This window comes from Eretmochelys imbricata, chromosome 4, assembly GCF_965152235.1.
Source record: "Eretmochelys imbricata isolate rEreImb1 chromosome 4, rEreImb1.hap1, whole genome shotgun sequence".
NCBI lineage: Eukaryota > Metazoa > Chordata > Testudines > Cheloniidae > Eretmochelys > Eretmochelys imbricata.
This window is the reverse complement of record NC_135575.1, coordinates 55,340,667-55,367,047: the sequence shown is the minus strand read 5'-3', so window position 1 is coordinate 55,367,047 and position 26,381 is coordinate 55,340,667. Positions and strand designations below refer to the sequence as shown.

The 26,381-nt window shown below is 40.2% G+C and overlaps 1 protein-coding gene across 1 annotated transcript in view; it reads left to right on the top strand.

The window, feature by feature from the left end:
* RNF150 (ring finger protein 150) overlaps positions 1 to 21,972 on the top strand; it is a 203,983-nt gene extending 182,011 nt beyond the window's left edge. The window contains exons 7-8 of the mRNA XM_077814442.1: positions 13,963 to 14,113; positions 21,902 to 21,972. Coding sequence (XP_077670568.1) covers positions 13,963 to 14,081 — 119 coding nt within the window. The 3' untranslated portion in view covers positions 14,082 to 14,113; positions 21,902 to 21,972. The remainder of the gene's footprint in view (positions 1 to 13,962; positions 14,114 to 21,901) is intronic.
* The last annotated feature ends 4,409 nt before the right edge of the window (positions 21,973 to 26,381 follow it).

Sequence of the window (26,381 nt, the reverse complement as noted above, 5' to 3'; positions counted from 1 at the left end):
TAACATGAGCACTGCTGCAAGAGATGATAAAATCTTGAAGAATTCTGATCCAATTAGACATCATTCTACTCTTGTCTAACTCCTATTCTATTTGCAGTTTCATCTGGACATAATTACTTTTAAAATTGCCTGGTTTTCCTATATAAAGTTAACTCCGTGTTTTGCTTAAATCAAGAAATATTTCCACATGCTTTTATCTAGACAGTAAAAGATCCACAAAGAAGACCCAGAAGACATTGAATGTGCTTTATTTAGGGGGAGGGATAGCTCAGTGGTTTGAGTATTAGCCTGCTAAACCCAGGGTTGTGAGTTCAATCCTTGAGGAGGCCATTTAGGGATCTGGGGCAAAAATTGGGGATTGGTCCTGCTTTGAGCTGGGGGTTGGATTATGTGACCTCCTGAGGTCCCTTCCAACCCTGATATTCCATGATTCTGTTTTGTCCAAAACTGAAAGGTTTTGATACAGTCTCTTTTTCTGGCCTAATGAAAGGAAGCCTGGTCATAATAAAAACAGCTCTTTGCCACATGGATTAAATCTTTTACTCCTGTGGCCTGCAAACTTTATAGCTCCTCAGGATTGCTAAGTGTCCTTTGACCTGGGACTTCATGTGATGATGTGTGTGCTCTTTGGTCTTGGTTACATATACAGTATTTACAAAATTCTCGAGTAAATGTTCATACTTAAGAAGAAAGGGTGTTGCTAGCTGTGCTGATTTACTTTACCCTTCCTGCTGCTCCTACTTTACCCATCCTGCTTGTACCAGATTCATGGATAGACCATGGCTGCCAGTATAAAATCTAATCTGTTAGTCTATGTGTTGGCCACAGCTTAATGTACTGCATTCCCCTGCCACCATCAAAACAAAAATAGAAACCCTAAAGTGAGCTTGAGTAACTCTAATCTACATGTATTGTTAGGAGAGGTATTCAAAACTGAAAGGACGCCAACAAACAGGAACCTTACTGTGAAATTCACCCTGTGCAGAAGGCCAACACAAAGCCTATACTCCACTTATGTCCCACTTATGACCTCAAAAGAGGATATAGGCCTTAAGTGATGCATGGGCCATCAGCAAAGGGGTAAACTTCACCTTTAGTGAGAAGCAAACTAAAAGCATAAGTTTCAGTGCTAGAACAACTACTGGTAGCAGGTAAAAGTTGGTTGGCAGGATATGTGTGGCTAAATCTTTAGGTAATCAAGTGGGTTACTAGTGTGTTCAGAATTAGGACCATTTCTGTTCAACATCTATATAAATGAGCTGGAATGTAGAACTTATTGCATGGTGTGAAAGATTGTGAATGACACCAAGGCAGAAGAGAGATGTGGTTGATTAGTCATCTCTAGAATGCCAAAACTCCTTTTCTTCTTCTTTCTTTTTTGTGAACCAGCTCTTGTAGCTTTTGTGAACCAGCTCTTGTAGCTCATCCAGCTGTCAGTCTGCACCGGCAGAGGGATGGACGACATAAGTTAATTTTTTTTCTAAACTGGGTATAAACAGGATGATTTTAGTTGCTGCCAGATATCCATATTTTTCTCCTTAAGAAAGGAAAAATACTTCATAGCTTAAAAATCTTGTTCAACTTCTGAACTACTTTTGAAATATAGTTGAGTTTTCCTTTGTTTAAAAAAATTGTTTGGAACCTGGAGAAAATGAAAAATCTGAAAATGACAGAGCAACTTCAGGTTACTTACTGTCAGGGATGTGTTTACTGTACTTTCAGCACTGCCTGGTGGTGTATCATTTTCAGTGTTTGCTAACGAACAATAGAGGCAATGTCCTAGCTTTAGATGTGTCAATCTGGAGTTCTTTCACTTTCCTATCTGTAATCATGAGCCAAGACTGTATTTCCAGGTGTGAGTGGGTGGGCTGTGCACATGCAGCAAAGGAATTATACGCTTTGAAAATAGTACACAAGAAACCCAGCATAGATAATTTTCAAACTGAGGTTTCCTTTGTATATAATAACCATTCTATAGAATTTTTGAATCATCCTAAAGCCTTTAAAATCAAATTATAGACATTCCATAGAAATAAAAAAAGAATAGAAAGATCACTCTTTATGAAATACTATAGATTTTCAAAGTAATTTCTGTACTCTGTTAATTTTATCCCCATTAAAATCTACAGGACTTTTCCATAAGAGATGAAAGACCTGAGAGTTAAACCATTTTTGTTCATTGCTAATTTACATATTGATGGCTGAAACAATTTTGTGGCAAATTGAATGTTGATTATTGTTCATTTTAGATTTTTCATCTACCATTAAGATTTCTCTTGTATGTTTTCTTTTTCTATGGACTTGTGATTCTTGATCTTTAATCTAAATACTGAACTTTAGTCAAACGACTCCAGTTTCTTTTTGTTATGCCTGCCCATTGTATAATAGGTTAAGTGCATTTAATGAGTGACATTTTTACATGACAGAGAGTTGAAATGGTCAAATGTGGTGAATCATATATGTGTTCTACATCCAGGGCCGAAGCTTGCAAATCAACCCGTAGACCACAGAGGGCTGTGTGATGGTTATCACAGTGGAGGTGGGGAGAAAAGGAGGCCACAGCTCAGCGGCAGAGCTGTTACTACAACTTTCAGGCTGCAGTAAATCTCTGTTGTGCCTGAACCATGCACTGCATGGGTAATAAATAGCTGGTAAATCTGGGTACAGACGGATCCCCCCTGACCACATATCCAGCCTGCCTAGCCTTCCCAAGCACAGCTACCCAGGGTGCTCCCATGGCTCTTGACTGCTCACCTTGCAGATGTTCCACATCCCCATCGCTGCTTCCATTTTTTATACACACACTGTACAGCAGGACCTGGTCAGTCCCATTGCATGTGAGGCCTTTTACACTGAAAAGAAAGCGGCAGGATTTGCCCCTACGTTAATATATATTGGAATTACCTTATTTTCTTGTTAGTGATACAGGAGATGGCATGTGGGATCAATACTGGGAACAAGATGACACTCATGCTATGTTTCAGACAACATACATATATTTCCTCATAAATTATTTTTTTCTTTCCATTCTGTTTGCTTGAATCAGGAACAATTCAGCTGCACCACCACCACCACCACCCGTGGGTAGTAGTAATATTATTCTCTACTTGTGCATATTACAACACTAAATCCCATGATCCACATGCTTCCATTATGTATTTGTGCATGAGACCTTCTCTGTACTTGCTCTTGGAAAGCTGGTACATTATTTTCCTGGGCAATACTTTGCTAGTGACCTTAGCTGTTGAGAGTTTATGCAGTAAAATATACCCACTGAGGCAGATTTGAAAATCAGTGGCACATTTCCAAGAGAAGCATACATGACCAGATTTAACAACAGCTCTAAAAGTCATTCATAGTTTAAGAATTAACAAGAATTGCCTTCAAAACAAGCTATTCATCTTCTGGGGGGTTGGAGGGTGACAAATAGCAGAGGTTAAATAAAAGGGCTCTGTTTTCGCTTGCCACAGCAATCTTAAAGTTCACATGATAAAAATGACTTCTCACTGTACATGAACTATAACGTAGTCAAATTTTAATTTTTAAATTAAAATTGACATGCTATAGACTATTGCTGGTGGTGCCCCTCTTTCTGAAAAAAGATACCATTTGTGATCCATAGCCGGAATGTAATGCAAGAGACATTTCCATCACATTTTCACAGATGTATCACATTACTTTCACCCTTTTACTGTTGCTCACCTAAGCTTCCTTCCTTCCAGCCCTGTTTGTATCCTTCCTTTTGTCTCATCTGTGTGCTTGGTGTCCACCTACCTGTGCACCCAGCGCCACTTCTCTCGTTCTCCCAACGCCTCCTTTAAAAGCGCTTCTTTCATGAAGCCTTTAAAAAAATGTTTCCTTTGCCACCTCAAACTCAATCTATAGCCAATGTATGCTGTGTCTGAACAAGACCATAAACTTGTTTGATCAGGAACCTTCTCCCCTTGTGTTTGCAGAAGGATAAATAAAATAAAATAGACATAGTAGCCATTTTTCAGAGTAACAGCCGTGTTAGTCTGTATTCGCAAAAAGAAAAGGAGTACTTGTGGCACCTTAGAGACTAACCAATTTATTTGAGCATAAACTTTCGTGAGCTACAGCTTGCATCCGATGAAGTGAGCTGTAGCTCACGAAAGCTTATGCTCAAATAAATTGGTTAGTCTCTAAGGTGTCACAAGTACTCCTTTTCTAGTAGCCATTAGCATTCATTCATCTTTCTGACCTTGGGATACACATATTAAATTGTGATTGGAATCTTATACTTTTGGATTTAAAAAACCCTCTTTTCTATAATAGTCTAGCAGTAGACTGTAGATTATGTAGCATATATTATATACTAGTACTACATATGGGAATATGTATATTAGTCACTACCTTTATTTCACTCTTCTTATCACTGATATTTTTCAAGTGGCATGCATCACAATTAAAGATTTCTACTCCCTTTCTACAGAGCATACACATGTACTCATTTCTTAACTTAGTTATTGTAGAAATCCTTGCACTGTTTGTGATATAGTGATAAATGCTTCATAATCTATGACCAACCCCTACAGATAGGTTTATTATTATTTTAATTTGTATTGCCATAACCCCTAGAAGCACTAATGATGGCCCAGGATCCCGTTGTGCTAGGTGTCATACAAACACAGAACAAAAAGATGGTCCCTGCCCAAAAGAGCTTACGATCTAAGCACAAGACCTGAGACGACAGATATATAAATAGACTGAGAAGGGAATACTAGGAAACAATGAGACCGCATTGGTCAGCGCCGTGGTGCAGGCACACCAGTGACATACCCACAACCACCTTGACAATGGTTATCCTAGCAAAGGAGAGTGTGAGGGAGGATAATGAGGTAGTGTTGTGGATGTTTGAGGCGCTCCTCCCAAGTATTAGTAGCAGCCTGGGAGAAAGCACAAAGGTGCTTGTTTAACATTTAAGCCATCAATGGAGGCTGCCATCTTGGTCCAACTGGAGGCAGGAGTTGACCTCTCTAAAGGGAATGAGAGATGATAGGTGAGGTCAGATAGGCAATGTGAAAGTGCAGACAAGCAGCTTATATTCAATGCAACAGAGAAGGGGGAGCCAGTGGAGGGATGCAAGGAGAAGGGTGACATGGTCCAAGCGGTGGGCTAAGAGAATGAGCTCGATGGCTGTGACTTGTTTGGCTGTTGCTGGAGGCTCTTTCTGGGTGGGGCGCTGGGCCTAGCTGCCAGGTATGTTGGTGTTGGAGCTTCTCCTTTCTGTCCTTCTGCTGACCCAACACTCAGCTCTGGGGCACTGCCTCTCCACAAGGCTGTGTAGCTGGGCACCAACCCACTGGAAGAGCTGCTTGAGCTGATCACTGTGTTGAATGAAGGAGGAGGAGAGAGTTGAGCTACAGTAGAGCTGATAAGAGAGTGGGAGGGGACCAGGAGTGGGCAGCAGAAAAAGAGAGGGGGGGATACAAGGTGCTCCTTTCTTTCCCTGCTGTTGCTCCTGCCGGATCCTCTCACCCATGGGAGTTCACTTCCCACACCCAGCTTATGGGTGTAACTCAGCAGCTGCTTCTTACGACTCACTCACTGAGAAGTCCCTCCCTCTTGGGACTTCGGATCCCCATCCCTCACCTTTCTTAGGTAACTGCAAAGTATTATGTATTAAAATGGTCTGATTTCAATAGCATCTGTTTGCTTCTCTCCATGGGGTTGGTGGTGTGCGTGCATGTATATAATATGTATAAAATGTACTGAAATTGCCCTCGACAAAGCTATCTATGAACTGTCAGGACATGACACAGCAATATTTAGATAAGCCTAAATAGGTCAATGCCGCCAAGGTTTTTACACCATTGCAGTAGCTGGAAGTGAATTATATAGTATTTAGGGATAAACCATTACGGCAGCCTGTCAGCTTGCGAAGTGGATCAGCTGTGCTCTGTTTCCAAGATGGCATTTCCGGACATGCACTCTGTGTTCAGAAGAGCCACCTAGCTGATCCTGCCTTTCATTTAAAAAAATGGAAAATAAGGCACAAGTCTTCCTTGACAGAATGGTTGGTGTTTATGCCCACCTGTAACCATTAACATTTGATATTTCTATATACGGCCATACAATGGGTGTACCTGGGTGTACTGTATAGAGAGATTAGGCACAGTCCTGCTCTAAGGCCTCAGTCCTGCAAACACTTAAGCACATGGATAATTTAATGCACATGAGTAATCCCGTTAACTTCAATAGGACTATGTGTCTCAGCAGCGTTACAAAGATATGGAAAGTGTTTTCAGGATCTGGGATGTTACCATGCCACAGGGAAAAATTACATTTGTCAAAGGGAAGGGAAGGAGGGAAATGTGCACAAAATAAAGAAAGCAGGTTTTCTTGTATCACATGTTGCACATTATGTATGTTCCTGATTGTAAATGTGGGGCTGGTAGCACCTCCTATTTTTAATTTTGCCCAACACTTCCTATTATACGACCCAGTTTACAGTTGCTTACAACTTTGCCAAACTTCAGCCATTTGGGATGAAATGTTACATGCCAGGTGTCCTCCTCAGGCTGAATTTTTTTGAAGATTTCAGCCCAAACTGTTCAGCTGTTTGTTTTCCCATGATATATATGAGAAAGGGGAATGTCTTAGGAAGGTGGGAAAGTGACTGACTAATTTTTGGAAGGAAGCAAGTTTGAAGCACAACTTGAACAAGAAAAGAGGGAAGAGAATAATGTGGCATAAATGATCAGAGAAGACATTCCAAGCATAGGACACAGCATGGGAGAAGGCATTGAGTTGGCTGAGGGAGAAGAAAGCATGCATGAAAGAGATCTGTACAATACCCTTTAGCTGCTGGTAGGTGATAGTCGATGTCAAAGATATTCCATAATTTGGTATGCTCAGGAAGGGCCGAACTGAGGTAGTATAAAGACTGATCCTCTCTCCACAATAGAATGCGTTCCCATGCAATTATTCTTGAAGTCTTCTGTGGACAACATGGGGAACAAATGTATGTAACTTTTCCCAGTGTTACACCTGACTTCTGTCTCAATAGGACTTTTGCAGAACTTCTTTTTCCTGAGGAAGGGGTGGATTTTAAACTAAAGCCTGCTTCCTTTACACACTTGAGAGGTCCCATGGTTATCAGATGTGACTATTTCCTTGAGTAAGGGATCCAGTTTTGACACTATCTTTCAGCCATAGCTGAAAATAATAACAAAAAGGATTTCACTGTTGAGAGAGTCTTAAAATAGGACCAGTAATGCTGACATTTATTGTTTGAGATGGCAGCACATAGTAGTACATCAGGACTGTTCTGGCAACTGACCTAGAAATATGTTTGCCTGAGTTATTAAGCATCTGTGTAAAAGATTATCCTTTTGTACTGTTAGACATTTCTTATGGAAGAAAATACATTCACTTATTTAAATATTCATGGTAGGGCACTAAATTTGTGCAGAATATATCAATCTGGGTGGACAATGGGGTAGAGTCAATGTAACACATGGCTTAATAGTTTGAAGTCTAAAGTTAGGGTCCTAAATATAAGTACCTTAGTTTCAGGAATGCTAAGCACCCACATATCCCTTTGGGAGCCACAGATAAAAACCAGGCTATTGTTGTTTAGAAGCCTAAATATGGATTTAGGAACCTAACTTTAGATTTGAAAATTTTGGCTACGGTGTGCAGGATTTAATGAATCATAGAAGAATGGTATTGAGAAAGGGCAGGTGGAATACAGGGAAGATGGGTTGGGGAACAGTGCTGGCTTCCCCCTATTCCACCTACCCTTCCTCAGTACCATTCTTCTAGACGTAGCACCATCATTTGATAAGATTGTCCCGTAGTGTTACCAGGACTGGGTGAATGATTAGGGCATAAACATGAATCTGTCCAAATAATCTGTATTTACATCCCTCAAAATGAACCCAACATTGAATTTCAGATAGACACTTTTGTCACAGCACAGGCATCATCGTCTCCACATCACAGTACCCCACATTCTGGGAGCCTGTTGCTGGAGTGTGGACAGGGGGAAGAAGACAGCCATCTCTCCGTGTGGCCAGCCAGAAGAAAATATGCCTGTGCTCCACCAGCCCTTTCAGATAGAATAGCTACGGGATGAATTCCTGGTCAGGATTATGTATCTTTGTGGAGAAAAGTAGAAGTGAAGTTCTGTGGGTTCACTCATCTCCAATTCTGCAGGTTGAACATAGTTTATTGCAGGGGAAGGAGTGTTATTGCATCATCATCATGTTATTAGTAAATAAAAACTAAGGGTGAAATCAGTAGGCGTTTTACCATTGACTTCATTGGACCAGGATTTCACCCTAGGTGTAAAACTGAACATAAAAAAAGACAATATGGGTACATTTTCAGTCACAAATTCTGGTTGGACAACAGGAAAGAGATGTGGTGTCTGGCATCAATATATTGCTTTTTTGATAGTGCAGAATGTACTTTATGCGGGAATCATAGCTGTATGAATTATTTCAGGTCATTATGTTCCATTCTTTCAGGAATGCCCACAATTTTATATTTTATTTTTTGGACCCTCTGTTTTCAAAGTCATCTATACAGGCCACAGAGTAACAGCCGTGTTAGTCTGTATTCACAAAAAGAAAAGGAGTACTTGTGGCACCTTAGAGACTAACCAATTTATTTGAGCATAAGCTTTCGTGAGCTACAGCTCACTTCATCGGATGCATACTGTGGAAAGTACAGAAGATCTTTTTCAGCTCGCTTTCCACAGTATGCATCCGATGAAGTGAGCTGTAGCTCACGAAAACTTGTGCTCAAATAAATTGGTTAGTCTCTAAGGTGCCACAAGTACTCCTTTTCTTTTTATACAGGTCATTTTATCCTTCAGAGCCTTGTTGTGGGTAATTACGTTCAATTTGATCTCAGTCTCATTCAGGAAAAGATTCTAGTCTCCACCTCCATATCTCTTGCTAATTTTCCTGATATTTTCCCTACCATCAAAAAGGTTCTTTTGATATCCCCTATCTCAGAGGTTGTATAGCGGCTTCTGAGGAAAATGCTGTATCTTGGATTCTGAAGCATTTCCCCCACTCCTTTGCTCTCCTTTTATAGACATTTAAATGCTTCCATCAACATTGTTAGCTCCAGTGTAGAGAAACATGTTAATAGAAGTTTTATAATCCTTCCCCCCTCACACATACCCCAGGGCAAGTTTGTAACTGAGCCCTTTTCCAACAGCTCATTAGCCTGCAGTTTTATTAAATTCATTATTGCTACTGTTGTGCAGGGAGTCACCAGATGGCATACTCTTACAATTTGTTTTTCTTAGTATGTGTGCAGGGTACAGTCTGGTATAGTTGTTAGTTTTTTGATGCAGTTGCATTGAGAGTGGTGAACAGTAAACTCTCATTTTAATCTCACTAACAAAAATCAGTTCTTGAGACATAATTTCTTCCTAGGAACTGGGCATTGCTGCCTTGGTTAAGATTTCTGAAAGATGGGCTTGCTTGTGTGCCATTTGTGACCACCTCTGTTGCAGGACTGAAGTATATAGTGCAAGAGTGTATAGTGTACACTAAGAACATACCATAACACCATGGGACTGACAGTCTTCTGCAACAGGAAACCAACATGCAAGGCCCTAATATGTACACCTGCTCAGCAGAGGAGTGACAGTGACAGTAATACATAAAGGACTAGTTTGGGCCTGGCCCCTCTCTGGATATGAAAAGGAGGGAGAGGGCTTGAGGAGTATTTTTTTCCTTTCCTAGTCCTACCTCTCTGCTTGGTGGCCAGACACAATAGATCAGATTCTCATCAAGATTACTCAGATTTTCACCAGAATAATACCACTGACATCAGCAGAGTTAATGTGGATTTATACTGAGCAGAATGTGGCTCAGCGAGTCCAAGGGCGCTGCAGAGTTAGCAATACTGTTGGAACTAACCTCTGGAAAGGAGGCAGGTCAACATCCACTCTTCCTTACACCAGCCAGAAAAACTGGCCAGACTCGGAGAACAGTGGACAAAGGTTGGTGTAGCAGCCATATTTTATGCCCCCCAGGGCTCCAGGAGGCAATTCTATCTCCAATTTCCCTTTGGGGCAGGGTGCTTCCATATATCACCTAACCTGAGGTAATGCCTTAAAGCTAAATTTGAGCCCCAAATTAGAAATGGGCAGAAACTGCGAAGGTGGGATCTCTATCTAGCTCTGGATCCAAACTTCCCCATAGTTTGAGTGTGTCTGAGTGCAGGCTTAATTCCACCCCTATATAAAATAAACAGTTTTGAAACTGGATGAGTTTCATGAAATGGCATTATGAGATCCTGTCAAATACAGTGTATTTTGACTGGATATTTAGATTTTTAGATGAAGGGCTCCATTGACTTCCATGATCAATGTATACCAGCTGGCCTAAATAATGTAACAAACTCTGTAGTTGTAAAATGTCTGACTGGATGATGAAATCAATGTGTTTATATTTATATATATGCCTTCAAAGTCAAACATTTATTATCCTCTGTCAGGAATTGCAACGTTAATTAAAACATCAGGGGGCAACCCAAGAAAAGTGTATTTAGCACAAATAAAAGCCTACATTTTAGGGTAGGCAGCATTGTCTGCACATAATTTTAGAAGTGTTGCCCCCTGCAAGTTTTTTCTTACTTCCTAATTCATGTGACTGTCATAAGATAAAATTATTAACCCCCAGTAGGTTTTGTACATCAGTTTAATTGTGTTCATGAAAGATTGGACTCCTTAGTAAGCTGAATTAGTTCATGGAGCATTACTAAAATATAAGGGAATAGAGATCAACTTTCCACTGAATAGTTTACTGCTGTGGCCCAAGTTTTTAATCCACAAGAAAAAGAGAATTTTGGCTTGAGTTACTCTTTGGCAGCTGAATTATACCCTTGGTGACAACTTTCATTTAAAGTGTAATAAACAATACTTCCCCTGCTTCCTTAAGAGAGGGTATAATAACAGAGTGCTACCTGAAAGCCTGGAGAAGGGAAAATGGCAAAGATCTTAAGATTTGTCTATCTACCCTTTAGCATAGAGAACAACCTATAGTAGTTAAGTTTTCTGGTATATGATATTTGGGGCCATTTTTCCAGTGTGGACCCACTGGTCATAATAGCAAAAATGTGCATGCTCTCACTGGGTCCAACACTCAGGTTCTGCTACCTTTCTACCCCACCGAAGTTAGGGGCTGCTGGGGATGGCTTGGCCCCAGGTATATGTAGGAGCAGCCTGTGGGCTGTCCTAACTTTCACTGGTTAGAAGGATCCCTTAAGGCTTATTTCAGTGATCCAGGATTACTTGTGTGGAATGCTCCAGCCATACTCCATGAATAGCTACTACGCGAGGGGGTCAGGAATAAATTGGGGTACTTTTTATTTTCCTTCTGTGTTTGAGCCTTTAGCATTCAAATTTTCAAGCTTTTCTCTGCTACCATAAGGGCTAGGATGTATCTTACGCTGACTTTATAGGGTTTGAGCCAATGCCTCTTGCAGTCAATGGTTGAAACCCTCTTTGCTTTAGTGGACCAGAATCAGGCACTAAATGCATAGAGATACATCTGCTCTTTTGCATTGTTCTCACCTGTCAAAGGAAGTTCAGTGCTGAGCCCATTAAGTGGCAGTGTCACTATGAAGAAACTGGACAAAAATCGTGGTTGTCCACAACCTTAATTTCTTTCTTGCCACCTTCTTCTCACTGTATTGAAATGGGTGGCTGCAGCTTTAAGTTTTTTAACTTCTGCTTTGATCGCAGATGAGCTAATCCCCTGAAAAAATGAAAAATGAAATATTTATGCTACTCAGCACTTACGTAGCACTTTCCATCTTTGAAGCATTGTCCAAGTGTTAATTGTTATGACCCCTTGCGTCATGAGTCTGATTGGATTCTATTTCTGTAGCAAGGAAGGTCATTGTAAAATGACTGTACTTGGGCAGCAGCTTATTGTTTTTTAAACAAAGATTAATTTTACCCAGTGTATTTCATAATTCCTACTGTGATTTTTTTTGCCAAAGGAAAATAAGCCTTTTATTACCGAATAGAAGTGAACAGGTTTGAAAAGATTTCTCGCACCTCTGAACATGGGGATGTTAGGAAGTCTGTAGGTGAGTCATAGTGCTGTCATCATCACTGCTCTGTCTTCCTGCTCTGGACACTGCCACGGTCTTGCCATCTCTCCCTGGAAAAAACGGCACTAGAAGTACTTATTAGATGATGATGTAAGATCTGTATGGAAGGGTCAGCATGGTTGTTCAGAATACCTGTGTATAGGGTGGTGTAAATCAACTAGTTCATCTCTACCTCACATCTAGTTCAGGTTAAAATTACTTTTGTCTTGAAAATCCTCCAGCTGACTTTTAATGTGATTCAACCATATGAACAATGGAATATATTGTCAGTGAAATGTAAAATGTAACATATTATGTCAGTTTGTTTTGATTATCATTTTATTTTTTAAAAATCCTAAACTATGAAACATACATTAATATACCGGTAGTCTGGAAAGTTTCTTTCAGGCATAGGCAGTTTTTATTAATAAAGATGATGTTTGAGGTCTCAGTGAAATAAACATTTATACTTTTTCACTGATCTAACAAATAATCCAACAATCTAATGTAATTAAAGTCCATTAATGTTTGCATCCTAGATTATTCATTCAGTAAGTACTCCTTTTCCCTCCAGTGGTAATATTTATAGCCAAGGCAATGGTCTTAAACTTTTGGCTACCGTGATACGGTATTGATGGAGGTGAGTTTATACAGACAGATATACTTGTGTGTCGGATTATTTGTTTTACAATTACAAAGTGTATAAAAATTGAAAGTGAAAAGTTGCAGGGAGGAAATGGCACTCAGTAACTGTTTGACTGTGCACTAACCCAGCTGTTCTTAATTTTTCTTGCCAAAATATCAAGTCTGATGGTAGTACAAACAACAATAGACATACCTTTTCTTTAATAATCACAGTTAGAATCTTGCAGTTGTTGGGAGGAGGATGAAAAAAGATCGTACTCATTTACTTTAGGGTAAATCATACTGTATTTTTTGCTTTTGTGGTTTGATTGAGGTATCATTTCATGACCTCATGACAATCTCACATCCACCTTTAGACTTTTTGTTTTAAATTTCAGTCTAGCTCAGATTCTGTGGTTCAGTCATCAGCTCTAGAAATGAAGTTTAGAAAGGAAGAACTACCACAACTTTAACTACACTGTATCATAACAGTGAAACACTGTCAAATCTGTTTGTTTACAATGACAATTATGAAACAGCAGCCTTCTTGCAAAAGATCCATACTGTTGATTGGCGTTGGCCACCCAAGTGACCTTTTGCCTCTGGAAGTCTCCCCTCCCTCTTTTCCCCCTCTCCCCCCAAGACCAGGACATGATGGTTTTCTTATTTGTCCTCAAAATAATATTAGCTTGATCCTGCAGTCTTTTGGTGTGCAGATCTCCCATTGGCTTCATCAGTGTTGAAGAAAGAGCTGCAGGATCATACCAAAAAAGTGGTGAACTTCCTAAACATACAGCATAAGGTGATCAGGTGAAGGTTAATTGATCTGCTTCTAAATTTAGTTGGGATCAAGGTGAATTAAGGTAGAAACCCTGGGACTGATGGGTCTGGAGCTGCCAGAGTACACCTGGAAGACTGAGCAGGAGAGAAATGGGGGTAGCGGATATATATTGGGAGGAAGTGTCGAATAGCAAGATAGGTCATGGAGACTAGCAGCTCTACAGGAACCTTTTCAGAAGTGGAAAAGTCCGGCAGAAGTTTTTGTTATCAAGGCCCTTTTTAGCCTTACTTCACTCTTGGCCGGAGTTTGTTGATTTTTAAAATATCTTAGCGATTGAATAGAATGAGACTCCAGGATCCAAACACTGGGAAAGCTTGGATCTAGATTGTGGGCTTATCTCTGGATTTAAATATCTGTGGTAAACTGAAATAAAGACTTGAACATTAGTCCCTTTTCTTGTCTTCTTCCAGGTGAACATGAGCCAGCAGTCAGCAGTGATTCTGATATATCATTGATTATGGCGATGGAGGTGGGACTGTCTGATGTGGAGCTTTCTACTGACCAAGACTGCGAAGAGGTGAAATCCTGAAGAACAAGCAGAAAACCCTACTAAACTAAAGGGTAGGCATGAGGGTCAGGGACAGAGTAAGCTTTCTAGAATTTGGACCAGTCACACACACACACTCTCTCTCTCACACACACACTCACACACACACACACCCCCTCTAGAACACTATCAATCCAGTGCACTCCATTCTGAGATGGTCACGAAAAAGCAATAGCAACAGCTGTGTCTACCTGGATGCAGTTTTATCATCTACATGTGTCTATTTTGTTCACGTGGAAGATGAAAGCTTATTGTTTTCCCACATGCTTAAAAGCAATCCTGTACCTCTTCAGTGGCTCGTAAGTGTACAACTGAAATGACAGCTTGAGTGTTTTCTACTCTTGTTCATTGTTTTTTTTTAAAAGAAGATGATGTTTATTTATAGTTGAATATCGATGGATACTGTTTTTTTTCACTGACTGACCCCAGCTTTTCCAAGAGTTCAGTCTGAAAGTTTGAATTCCTCTTCTTTGATCATTTCATGATCTGTCTCCAGGATTTATTATTGCCTTGACATTTCTGCATGAAGTATGCATGGCTTTGAAAAGAAACAGTGCTTCAGTACTCTGTATTAATATGAAGCCTATTTTCTTTAAGATTTTAAAACCTTTAAAGTGAGTCTTGGAGATTATATCTTCAAGAAGCCTTTACCCATGTGAGCTGAAGCCCTCAATGAATTGACATTGATGTCTTGTTGTTTGAAACTGCATTATGTTGGCTTCCACTTACAGAGCTCGATTACATGCACAGACAATAACGTGTAAGAGAGAAAAATCAATGGCACTAAACTTCTTCCTGTCCTTGCTATATTTTCTGCCATTAACAGCCTCTGGTATTAATGGCCTTCCTTGTGACTTCCTTATTCAGTAGCTGGAAAACAAAATCTAGTTTAAAATCAGGTACTTCCTTAAATTTAAAAACAAAAATTAGCAGACCAATGAGTGAGCAGTTTCAAGAGAGCGCTTGGTAATCTTCATGTGGGTATTTGTGGCTGATGGAAATAATTTTAGAAAAGGTCTGAACTGCAAAGAGGACTACAATGTCAATTTCCAGAATAAATAGTTAAACCCAAGAGCAGCTGGACAAATTGTTTACCTTCATATTTTTAAGTGCAATTTTTGCACATCATTGTTAGCAAACACAAGGATTAGGTGAATCTTCAGTTCACTGCTTTCTAGAGACCTCTGAGTGTGGCAATACAATGAGTGAGATGAATTACTGGTATATTTGAACCTGAAAAAAATGTCAATGGAAGAATTCAGGTATTTTTTCTGGCTGATACATTAAAAATTAAGTCGTCATATGAATGCCAAAACCGAAGTCTTTAACTATTACTAGCCTGTCTTTAACTATAACTTACAGAAAGGTGCTACTTATTGCTAATTATTCAGGTGGCAATTTTATGATTCAGTCAAAATAGTCAAGTGCAAAGGAGGTCTTTCAGCTTGTTGTTTCTAAGAGAGGGAACATTTTCTTTGACAGTCAAAAGATTTAAATCACATTACCCCCTCTTGGGCAGGTCAGTAGAATCAACAGCACACAGCTCAGATACAAATTGCAAAGAAAGGAAAATTATTTTCACTTATTTGTATTATAGCAGAATCTCAAAATGCCACTATGTTCTTTCAGCATTGCTATTTTAATCTCCTCTTTTCAGGCATTTATACTTTAACTATAAAAGTTTACTCCCTGTTGAAACATGGCACATGAGGTCTTACACTAGGAGAAATTTGTTTCACAATATTTTTTTTAAAAGCTGGTTGATTCTTTCTTAAATTATAGGATGGGGCTGAGAGGAGGGAGAGAGAGAGTTTGCTGGACTCTTTTTGTCCAGTTATGACTCAAACAATTCCTTCTGTAGATGAAATTTTGAGTATTCTTAGTCCACACAAGTGAACTAGGAGCTTTCGGCAAAATAACTCAAGCTAATAACAATTCAGAAGTGTGGCCGGTGCACACACCGTTACAGTTTTTAAAATATATCTTTTTGTTTTACTAAAGGGACATAGTCAATTGGAAATCTAGTCAGTTTGAAAAGCAAGCTAAAGATTGCGTCGGACTCTTCAGCTGCTTTGGGTCACCATTGCCACCATATTTGTGGTTTTTATAATCAGATTTTTTGAACTTTTTCTGTTCGCTGTTTCTCTGTGAAAGATCAACACTAACCTCAGGGGAATGTGACTGACTGAGAGTGCAGTACTATCCCTGGGCACAAGGCAGCACATAACCCCCACTTAAGCTCTAGAAATAATGCTGAAATGGAATGTAACTGATGCACAGGCCTTCTGAACAGGGATGAAATTCACCTAAATTGGCTATTCAGGGGAAATAAGGAAACTGATTATACACAAAGAGCTCTCAATACACAAAGAAAACAAGCTGATGAAGTAGAGAGAGAAAAAATTCACTAATCTCTCCCAGTTATAGTCGTCTAAGGTGTTACTTGGATCAAGAATAAGTTAAAAAATGTTCAGAAAGAAACATGATGTTTAAGTTGACTGTGACCCTTTAACATCAAAATATTTGCAGACTACAAATAGACAGAACAATTAGAATCATCCTTAACACCAGAGTGTGGATTGCAGTGGAGCTGTCTCAAAGCATTTATTGTATTACAAAACTTTTGTTAAACTAATATCAAGGGTGAGCATTACCAGTTATCTCTAGCCATCTGATATTGGGATGTTCCCAACAGTAAGGCAGGTGAGGTCAGTACTTCAGTGAGAGATGAAAGAAAACCCACACTGGAGCAGGAAATTAACCTTTTAGTCAGTGCTAAATCACTGACCCAGCAATAGCGTTAGAAGTAGCTATGCTCAAGGATGTGCCGTCTTTCTGGACAGATATAAAACTGAAGCCTGGCCTCCTTCTCGTCATTTTCACAAGTGTCCTAGTGTCCTGGCCAAATTGCAGTTTTTAATTCCCCAATTCCACCTGCTGTTGTTCTGTGCACTGTTCTAAGCCTGCCAGAGCAGTTACACTTCATTGGGGCCACAGTTCAGGTCGGCCTTTAAGCATATGCTTAAATTCTTCCCTATTCAAGAAAGCACTTAAGCACATGTTGAAGTTTAGGAATGTATTCAAATCCCCTTGATTTGGTTTGTTTAAAGCTAAGTCCATGTCGTGAATGGGGATGCTTTCCTAAATCAGGACCTGATTGATAAAGTGTTCTTTGTATTTAAAATTTGTCAAGCGCCTTGAGAATCTTAGGCTGAAAAATTATTACATTGCTTTATTAAACCCACAAAATCATTGAAGTTAGTGTTAAGATTGACTCTGTATAACTCATCGTTCTGTGCGGAGGTATACTGTAATACATATAGGCCGCAATCCTACAAATATTTATAGGGATAATTAACTTTACTCATGGGAATAGCCCATTGACTTCAATGAGGCTACGCACATGAGTAAAATTAAGCATGTATGTAAGAATTTGAAAGATTAGGGAATATTATGCAAGATTACCCCCTGCTTGGACCTCCCTGTAATTCCTGCATGCTGTTATGTTTAATATTGGAGTTCAGTATTAAAGGCTCACTCCAGCACTGAATATCCATTGACTTCTGGGCCTCAGATGCTGACTGTACAGCCAGCCTACCTCCTATCCAGAAAACAAGTCAGTCTGCCCTAAGGAAGTGGAGTGTTCATGGAAATATCTAGGTCAACGTAAATTTTAGGTGTAGACCAAGCCAAAGTAAAGAAAATCCCTATTTTGGGAAGAGAATCCTCTTGCTTCTCCCCTCTCTTGCTGTTCTTTTCATCCACGTGAGTGTTCCTCTGATTTCCCATTCACAATGTGGGTGAATGGTGAGAAATCTTCGGCTTCCCCCTGGATGAGTTTCATACCAAAGAATACCTTCAACGCAACCCTTTAAAATGTCTTACAGTTGCTGAGCTTGTTCAGTATTCTGCAGCACCATTCCCAAAAGCCATCGAGCTGATCAGAGACTGTGACTTCACCTCTGGGGAAGGGCCAAGCTTGGGCAGCCATGTAATGCAGAGATTATTACTGAGGGGTAGTTTGTCCTTTGGATAAGCAGCAGGCGCTGCAGCTGTGTAACTTAGGAAAGCTGAAGACTCTTCAGTTGAAGATGTGAATTTGGGCAGGCAGAGCCCACACTGTGAATTTCTCATGGTTTTTGTGGGTTTAATTAAGCTACATTCCAAAAGACCAGCTGAGTGCATGAACCATATAAAACGTGCATGGACAAAACCCTGCACTTGGGGAAAAAATATGCACTCACAGGTTACCCAATTTACACATGCTAATGCTAGTTTGTGAACACAAATATGGGGCATGTGCCAGCTGTGCATCAATTTTTCCTGATTCACCCATTCTGCAAGGGGCTGAAAAATTGGCATTAAATATTACTTTTTTTCTGATTTACGTTAGTTTTAGAACGTGGCGGGGAGGGACTGGGATGATCATAGGTCAATAATTTGTAGACAGAATAAATTGATATTCATCTTCCTGGTCTCTACAGTATTGAATTCTCATGTGTATGTGCACAGACAGAATGATACAATTTTTAAGAATTAATTGTAATGAAAACAGAGGGAGATAGACATTTAGTCAGTTTTTGAGTTAGAGATAGTGACACAAAAAAGCTAATTTAATAGCTTTTAAATTGTTTAATAGTTTAATTGAAAACTACTGAATTCGTATGTGGGGCAAGCAAGGAGGAGGGCTTGGTTCCTATCACCAAGGTGATAGTGTTGTTAGGAAGTGGACCTAGGACCTCCATAGGAGGTTTTCCACGGACTTCAGTGAGCTGTGGATCTAGCCCACAGGAAGCAGTTGTAAGAGCTTAGTATTTTAATAGAAACTTGTCTCTTGCTATATGAATAGTTAGTGATATATTCTCATTTCTGCTAGAGGTAGGCCCAAGTAACAGACTTGAGATCCAGACTGGAATTTGAACTATCTCAAAGTTTGTGTGTGTCAGGAACCAAGATTTGATTTAGGCCCATCTCGGGTTTCTGTTGTTTTATTCACCCTCCTCCTCTTCTGAATCAAAACCATCTCGTCTAATTATGAATTCTTCAATTATTCAAACAGATCTGACTTGCCCTGAGAAGCATTTGCAGACTGCTTTACACCTGCATGTGGCCTTAATTAGCAAACCTCAACTACTGATTTTCCAGAATATGGATTTTATTTGCAGTTTCTGTTCAGTGTAGAAACGTTAGAGTGCAGTAATTTGTTCGTATAGCTTTTCAGACACGCAACCCTATGAATTTTCTCTGTTTAATGTACGTTGCATTACTTCTGCCAGGAAAATTTGTGATTAAATTTCAATGATCAGAGCACAAGCTTTTCTATAACACAGGATGCAAATCCTGGTCTTGACGATTGGTCAGTGTTGCAATGACAATGCATGTTATGTACAGCCCAGGCAAATGCATTTCAGCTGAGCAGCTATGAATTGCTGAGATTTTATTTATAGGTGGCTTGTTCCTAACCAGTAACTGTCCCTAGGAAAGTTTCGGGCTAAGCAAATAGGTCAGAATGAGCAATAAGGATATGACCATGTGGTCTGGGCATATAAAGGTCGGCACTGGCAAATGATCACTTACTGATTTTTATTTCTCTTTTATTAGTAATGGGTTCGTTCCCCTGATAGGGATGTTTCTGCAGATGTCTAAAAAAGAGAAGGTTGCAAATCTGATAGCAATACAATAAGGATGCCATGTCCTCATGAATATATGTTGTATCCAAGTTGATCTGACTTTACAAACTGATATTTTAGCACCAGATTTACTGGTGTGATGCATCCACTTTGCACCATACCCCAAGTGTATTTTGGCCCTACAGTACCTTAACCTGCCCACAGTGAATCACTCCAGTGTAAGAGTGATCTTCCAGAGTCACACAGACGATATAGCAGCTCTTAACCCACCCCTCTCTCTGCTTTCTGTGTTGCAGAGGGACGGTGGCAAGGCCAGGATAACACCAATCCTCAGCTGCATTTTTTGCCCAGGCGGATGTTGCCAACCTAACTTAGAGCAGCCATTAGGTTGCTCTAACTCATCACAAGAGCCCTAATCTTCCCAGAATAGCAACAAACTCATGAGAGTGGAAATGTGAGCTCTTTGCCAACTTTGTGTAGCACCCCTGATTTGTGCACCCCTGATTTGAAGTTTACCCACAGCCCTAGATCTGGCCTGTACAACATATAGGGCCTGATTTTTAATTCACACTAAGGCTGCTTTACACCACTCGGGCAGTGCAAAGAGACCTCAATGTAAACAAGAATGAGGGAGTCTTCTTTGTCTACAACATAATGCAGTTTAAATGCTTAGTAAAAGATAGTGCCCTTGTTGTTTGAGGGTTTCAGGATAACGTAACCACTCATATCAACACTAATGAGGCCAACAGTCTAACACCGTGATTGTTAAGGAAAACTGAGCATTGACTAATTTATTTTAGAGAGCCAAAGAATTTAAGCATATATTGGTCAATTAGTGTCAAAGAATTTAATTGGTTTGCTTAGAGTAATAATTTAAATAATGAAATATTTTATAAGAGATAGGAAGGACAGGGTAACACTGTTACTTTACAAAAAGAAAAGGAGTACTTGTGGCACCTTAGAGACTAACCAATTTATTTGAGCATGAGCTTTCGTGAGCTACAGCTCACTTCATCGGATGCAAGTGAGCTGTAGCTCACGAAAGCTCATGCTCAAATAAATTGGTTAGTCTCTAAGGTGCCACAAGTACTCCTTTTCTTTTTGCGAATACAGACTAACACGGCTGTTACTCTGAAAACTGTTACTTTAGTGAACTTTTTTCTAATAGCAGCAGTTGATCCAACACAACTAGTTCTTCTATTTTAGCACATTGTTGCCTGAACTAATTGATAGTTTTGCAGTTGAAAAAAAGAACACCGGATGGACTTTAGTCTGGAATTTGTTCATGTACCAGATGGTACTTATTGATTGATGAAGTGGATAGGTAGGGAGAGGAGCGCCCTCTGCAGCAAGTTTCTAATCTGCCAGCTAGAGTTTTCAAAGGACTTACTCATTACAACCAATACTAATTCTTCAGCAACTGGGAATTTTTGTCGCCAATAAAAATACTGGTTCTTCAGCAACTGAAAATGTGGTCCATATTTTAAAAAACAACGTAAAAGGGGAAGGTGCATTAAGGATGCCGTGAAGTTTCATTGAAAAGCCAATGAAAGAACTTTTCACCTGAAAAAAACTCAGTATTTCTCAAATATGTTCTTTGTGATTCGGTGGAGTGAATGCAGAAAAAAAGGAAGAAAGAACGTTGTTGCTTATGATTTTTAAAAAGGCATCAAAATCAACATACTTCTTTGCTATGAATGTAAAAGGTTATTACGGTTGTGAAATATCAGTGTTTTGTATGTCTACATACTCCCATCCTTACTTCCTGCTTTATGTTAGTTACCTGAAATGGCTGTACCATTTTATAATTAGAAATATAAAGAGGGGACAGGGGTTGGGAGGGGTTGTTACTTTTTTAGCAAGATGTTCCTTATATTTAGTGAACATTGAAAATGATTTTGTACTTGTCAAAATATACATTCCATCCATTTCCAGAAAATAATTATTTTTATTTAAAATAGTTTTTAAACAAAAACAAAAAATAAATGTGGCATCCACTTAGCATGTGGTTCATGAGCAGAGCAAAAATATTCCGGTCTCCGGCAGTGGCTCCACAGGTTTCTCTTGTGATGTATATTCCAGCAGACCAGTACCAGCAAATGCCAATAAAAAAAAATAAAAAGGAAAAACTAAAATATTTAACTCCTTGGTGTATTTTATTTTGTGTTTCAGAGAAAGACCTGCATATCTTACTGAAATGATTTCCAGTTAGAAAACTGTATTATAATAGTGAAATATTAAAAATTAGAGCATAATCCTGCTTCTCATACCTTCCTAAAAGCTGAAGCAGGGTCTGTTGTTCCTACACGCAAAACGTATCTTTTGTTTTGCTGAAGACCTGCTATGATTAAGGTGTATTTTGCAGTGAGCCTCCTTAGCTGGCTTTACAATCCGTTTCTGCAGAGCCTACAATGTTTGCTGTAATGGAAGTTAACCCTTCACCTCTGCATTAAGAAAATTTTCTATCATCCAAACAACCTCACTTTAATATGTGAAACATCGAACGCAAAACCATGAAGGAATTACGTGGTGGTATTTGCATAGACAATTTTTAATTAAGCATTCTTTGCTAGCTGTGAATTGTCTGCCTATACAATGCAGTAGTGATTTGTGAAGCAAGACATTTGTCTAAGCTTTATTTTCTGTACAGTATTGCAAATGTATTTCAATTGTTAGTTAAGTCTTTGCAGTTATTTTATTATGCATACATCTCCCCCTTTAATGCACTTTATATCTCTTGAAAAATACGGGAGTCAGAGAACTATCATCTTTAAAGGGATTTGCCTGAAATCAAGAGGCACAAACTTTTATTTTGCTTTAGTATATACTGTAAATGCTTAAGAGCATAGACAGTGGCTCAGTTGGGGGAAATGCTGAAATGTTAAGGCTGATATTTGGAAACATTATTCAGTAGTACCACCTGGCTATTTTTGTGAGAGGGTAAGAATGTAAATATGTGAGACTCTGTTATGTACTAGTTAAATATTGCAGCTATAAAAGTTAAGATTGTGAATACTAAGAAATTTTATTGTGACTTTTTTTAATAAAAGTGGATCTGATTACTGTGTCATTCATATTTCCAAACAGAACTGTAAATCCAGCTTTTGTTGATGTATGAAAATTTCTAATGCTTTCTTGTTGAGTTCTTCTTCAACTGAGTTTGGAGTTCACAGAAATCAGTTGCACAACCAGGCAAAAGTAAATAAATAGTTCTGCTGATTAAACTCGACTGCTGCTATTGCAGTCCTTTGGAGTCTTCTGATGAGGGACTACAAATTGTGCACCAGATAAATACATCCACTAGAGAGAAGTTTGAATTCATATGGCTTGTTACACAGGTAAGATCTGAACGCAGGTTTTCCAGAAGTGAAAGGCTTATTCAGTAAGCTACTGCACTAATTAGCCCCTCTTTTATTTTTAAAATAATCAAAGCATGTTTATGCTCAGTGGACTGGCTCGATGCTGCTAATGCACAGATGGAGAAGATGTTAAACCTGAGGAACTTTCTCTCCCCAGATGCTTTCCGTGTGGAAGTAAAAGATGTGATCTGTCTGTTAAAGTGAAGAATTGGCTTGATGCCCTGGTTATCTTTTTCCTCTCTCACACAGCCATGGACATGGGGCCTTGATCAGTGCCCCCATGCTTCAAGTCTGCAAAGCTGTATGAGAGTTTAATGAGTTATGTTGGCTACGTACAGAATCATGGCATGAGCAGAAACTACTTCTCTTTAAGAAAATTAAAAGTGTATTTTAGCACATATGAAAAGAGCTTGATTGAAATCTCTGGAGGGGAAGCACTGCTTAGCCAGCAAAAGAGATACTGCCCAAGCAATGGCAGTCCAAGCTTCATCTTGCCTAACCAACCCTGTCCTGGACTATCCATCTGCAGTAATTTAAAGGCTGCTCATTTTCTGTGCTTCTCTCCTGAGATTGCCAATAAAGATGGCAGTTACTTCTAGTTGTGTTGGTGAGTTAGAGATATGAACACATGTAAATTGGATGGAGTTCATTTCACACAGACCTCCAGAAAGCCAGCAGGTGGTGAATTTCCCTGGACCAGTATCCTAAACATGAACACCTCCCTTTCTTATTACTGGCCTTGAGTTGCCCAATCCCTCAATCTATCAAAATACTGCACAAAATAGGCTGCCTAAATTTCTTCTTATGGTCTCAGTTGTGAATCAGCCTATTTAGGCAGGGAAGTCGGCGGCACAAAGTGTCCCTTTGCCCATGTCACAGGTTCCAACCTGAATGGCGGAGCAGTCTCCCTATGTGAGCTGCTCCCCCTCCTGCACCGAGGCCAAGGAACCGACAGGCTGGAGGAGAGTAGGTGCACCCAGGGCTCTGCTTCCTTAACACACCAGCCAGCACAGCTGAGCTGCACCAGGGAGCTGGGAGAAGTGGGAACCAAAAAGTGTGACTACTAGGGCAATGCAACTATAAATATTCAGGGCAGCCTGTGAGGTGCCAGTCTAGCTGTAAGTGATCATAAAACCTTTGCCTTTGGGAATGGCAGGAAAATGGGGGAAAGAAATACTTGTTTGTTCACAGACAGAATGGAAGAAAATTCCATTGTACAGTAATAGCTCCTACAGTTACTGTTCACATGAGGAAGCGGCAGTTGATGCAGAACAGGAAGCCACATATGATTTAATATGGTTTTATCAACAATGCTAGGAATTATTTCTGTTACTGTTACAGCTGTAGGCCAATTGGTGGATACAGCACTGGCGTTCCCCAAGAGCTCTAGCACTGCCAGCAACAGACTCTGGATTCCTATTCCAAGGATGGAAGCAATAATCATAAAAATAGACCCAGTGCTGTCAATTAAGAAAGTTTTATATGTATTATCGCCAAGGAATCTGGTCTCACTTTCTCGCACTGTCCCCTCCCGTCTCACTCCTTTTGTTTTCAACGTTGATTTAATAAATGGTCATGGGAGAAACCAGAGCCAACTTTCCTTGGCAGACAGCTGTGCTCAGTTGCTATGTGAGCTGCACGCACAACACAGCTGTCATTGATATTATAGATCTTATGGCAGCCAAGATCTCAAATATCTTCGAGAAGCACTACAATTTGAAGCTGTTGGGAATGGCATCATTATCTAAAAATAACCAGGAGCGTGGAGCTGTTAATTCCAGGCTGTAAGCACATACTGTAGGTCTTAGATTATATCACTTTATCTGTGGTATATGGCCTTAGTCCTTTTTCAAAATATAACCATAAAAATGTACCTCTCCTCTCTCTGATTGTCTCTTCTGAAAGTGGTAGACCAAATTCTGCTCACATTTGCACTGCTATGACTCCTTCTGATGTTTTAAAAGGGCCTCCAATGCCCATTGAAGTCAATGGAAAATGGACTTTGGATTAGGCCCAAAGAGACTTACTCCTGGTTTACCCCAGTGTAGCTAAGATTAGGATTTGGCCCATTGTATTCACATGACGTACTGAACATGTAAGTAAAGAAAGCAAGCTTTGTGTTATACATTCATATAGCACCCCAAAGGGGCTACTGTTTGTTTGATACAGAGTCTCATGAAAAGCACTGTAAGAAAAGATCAAGGCAAGGATCTTTCTGGAACAGACTGGGAATAATAGGCCTTGTAGTACAAAGAGAAGTATCCCTCGGTCACTACAAACAGATATAATTTCTTACAAACCCCCAATTCATTGACACACATGCTAAAGTCAAGCATGTGCCTAAGTGATTTGCTGAACTGGGGCTCTAAAGCACTTAGGGAACTTTAACAACTAATGAAATAATCTTTTTTCATGAGTTAAAAGGAGCACTCTCCCTCCGTACAACCTTATTAACGGTCCACTAATTAAAAAAGAATATTAGCACCATGCAAGATAAGGCTGTCATGCAAAACTGAGGGTCAAAAGTTGTGACTCAGCATATGTACCTGCTTGATGATAATCATGAAGTGAATGCTTTCTGTAACAGCAAGGAATCAAACATCTGAATGCTGTACAATGACCACTGCCTTTAGGAGCTTCTGGCTACACTGTGCATGGACTGTATAGCATTTCAGTCTCTTCATTACTTCTTGTCAGACTGGGATCCCAGCCTGCAGCCCAGGAGGAAGGATGGGGTTGCTTGCTGTATAGCAGAGGTGGGGAAACTACGGCCCGCAGGACCATTCTGCCTGGCCCCTGAGCTCCTGGCCTGGGAGGCTCGCCCCCGACCCCTCCCCCGCAGCCTCAGCTCACTGCGTTGCCAGCCCAATGCTCTGGGCAGCGGGGCTGCAGAGCCCGGCCTGACTTGGTGCTCTGAGCTGCGCGGTGCGTGGCTGGCTCCAGCCGGGCGCCACGGCTGTCTGTTCTGCCAGTCACTGGTGCTCTAGGTAGTATGGTAAGGGGGCAGGGAGCGGGGAAGGGGGGTTGGATAGAGGACAGGGGAGTTCGGAGGGAGGTCAGGGGCCGGGGGGGTGGAGGGGGCAGGAGTCCCGGGGGGGGCTGTCAGGGGGCGAGAAGCAGGGGGATTGGATGGGATCAGGGGCCGAGCCACGCCTGGCTGTTTGGGGAGGCACAGCCTCCCCAACCGGTCATCCATACAATTTCTGAAACCCAATATGGCCCTCAGGTCAAAAAGTTTGCCCGTCCCTTCTGTATAGCATGCATGTATTGAGAGACGACTGCAAAGCAGATTG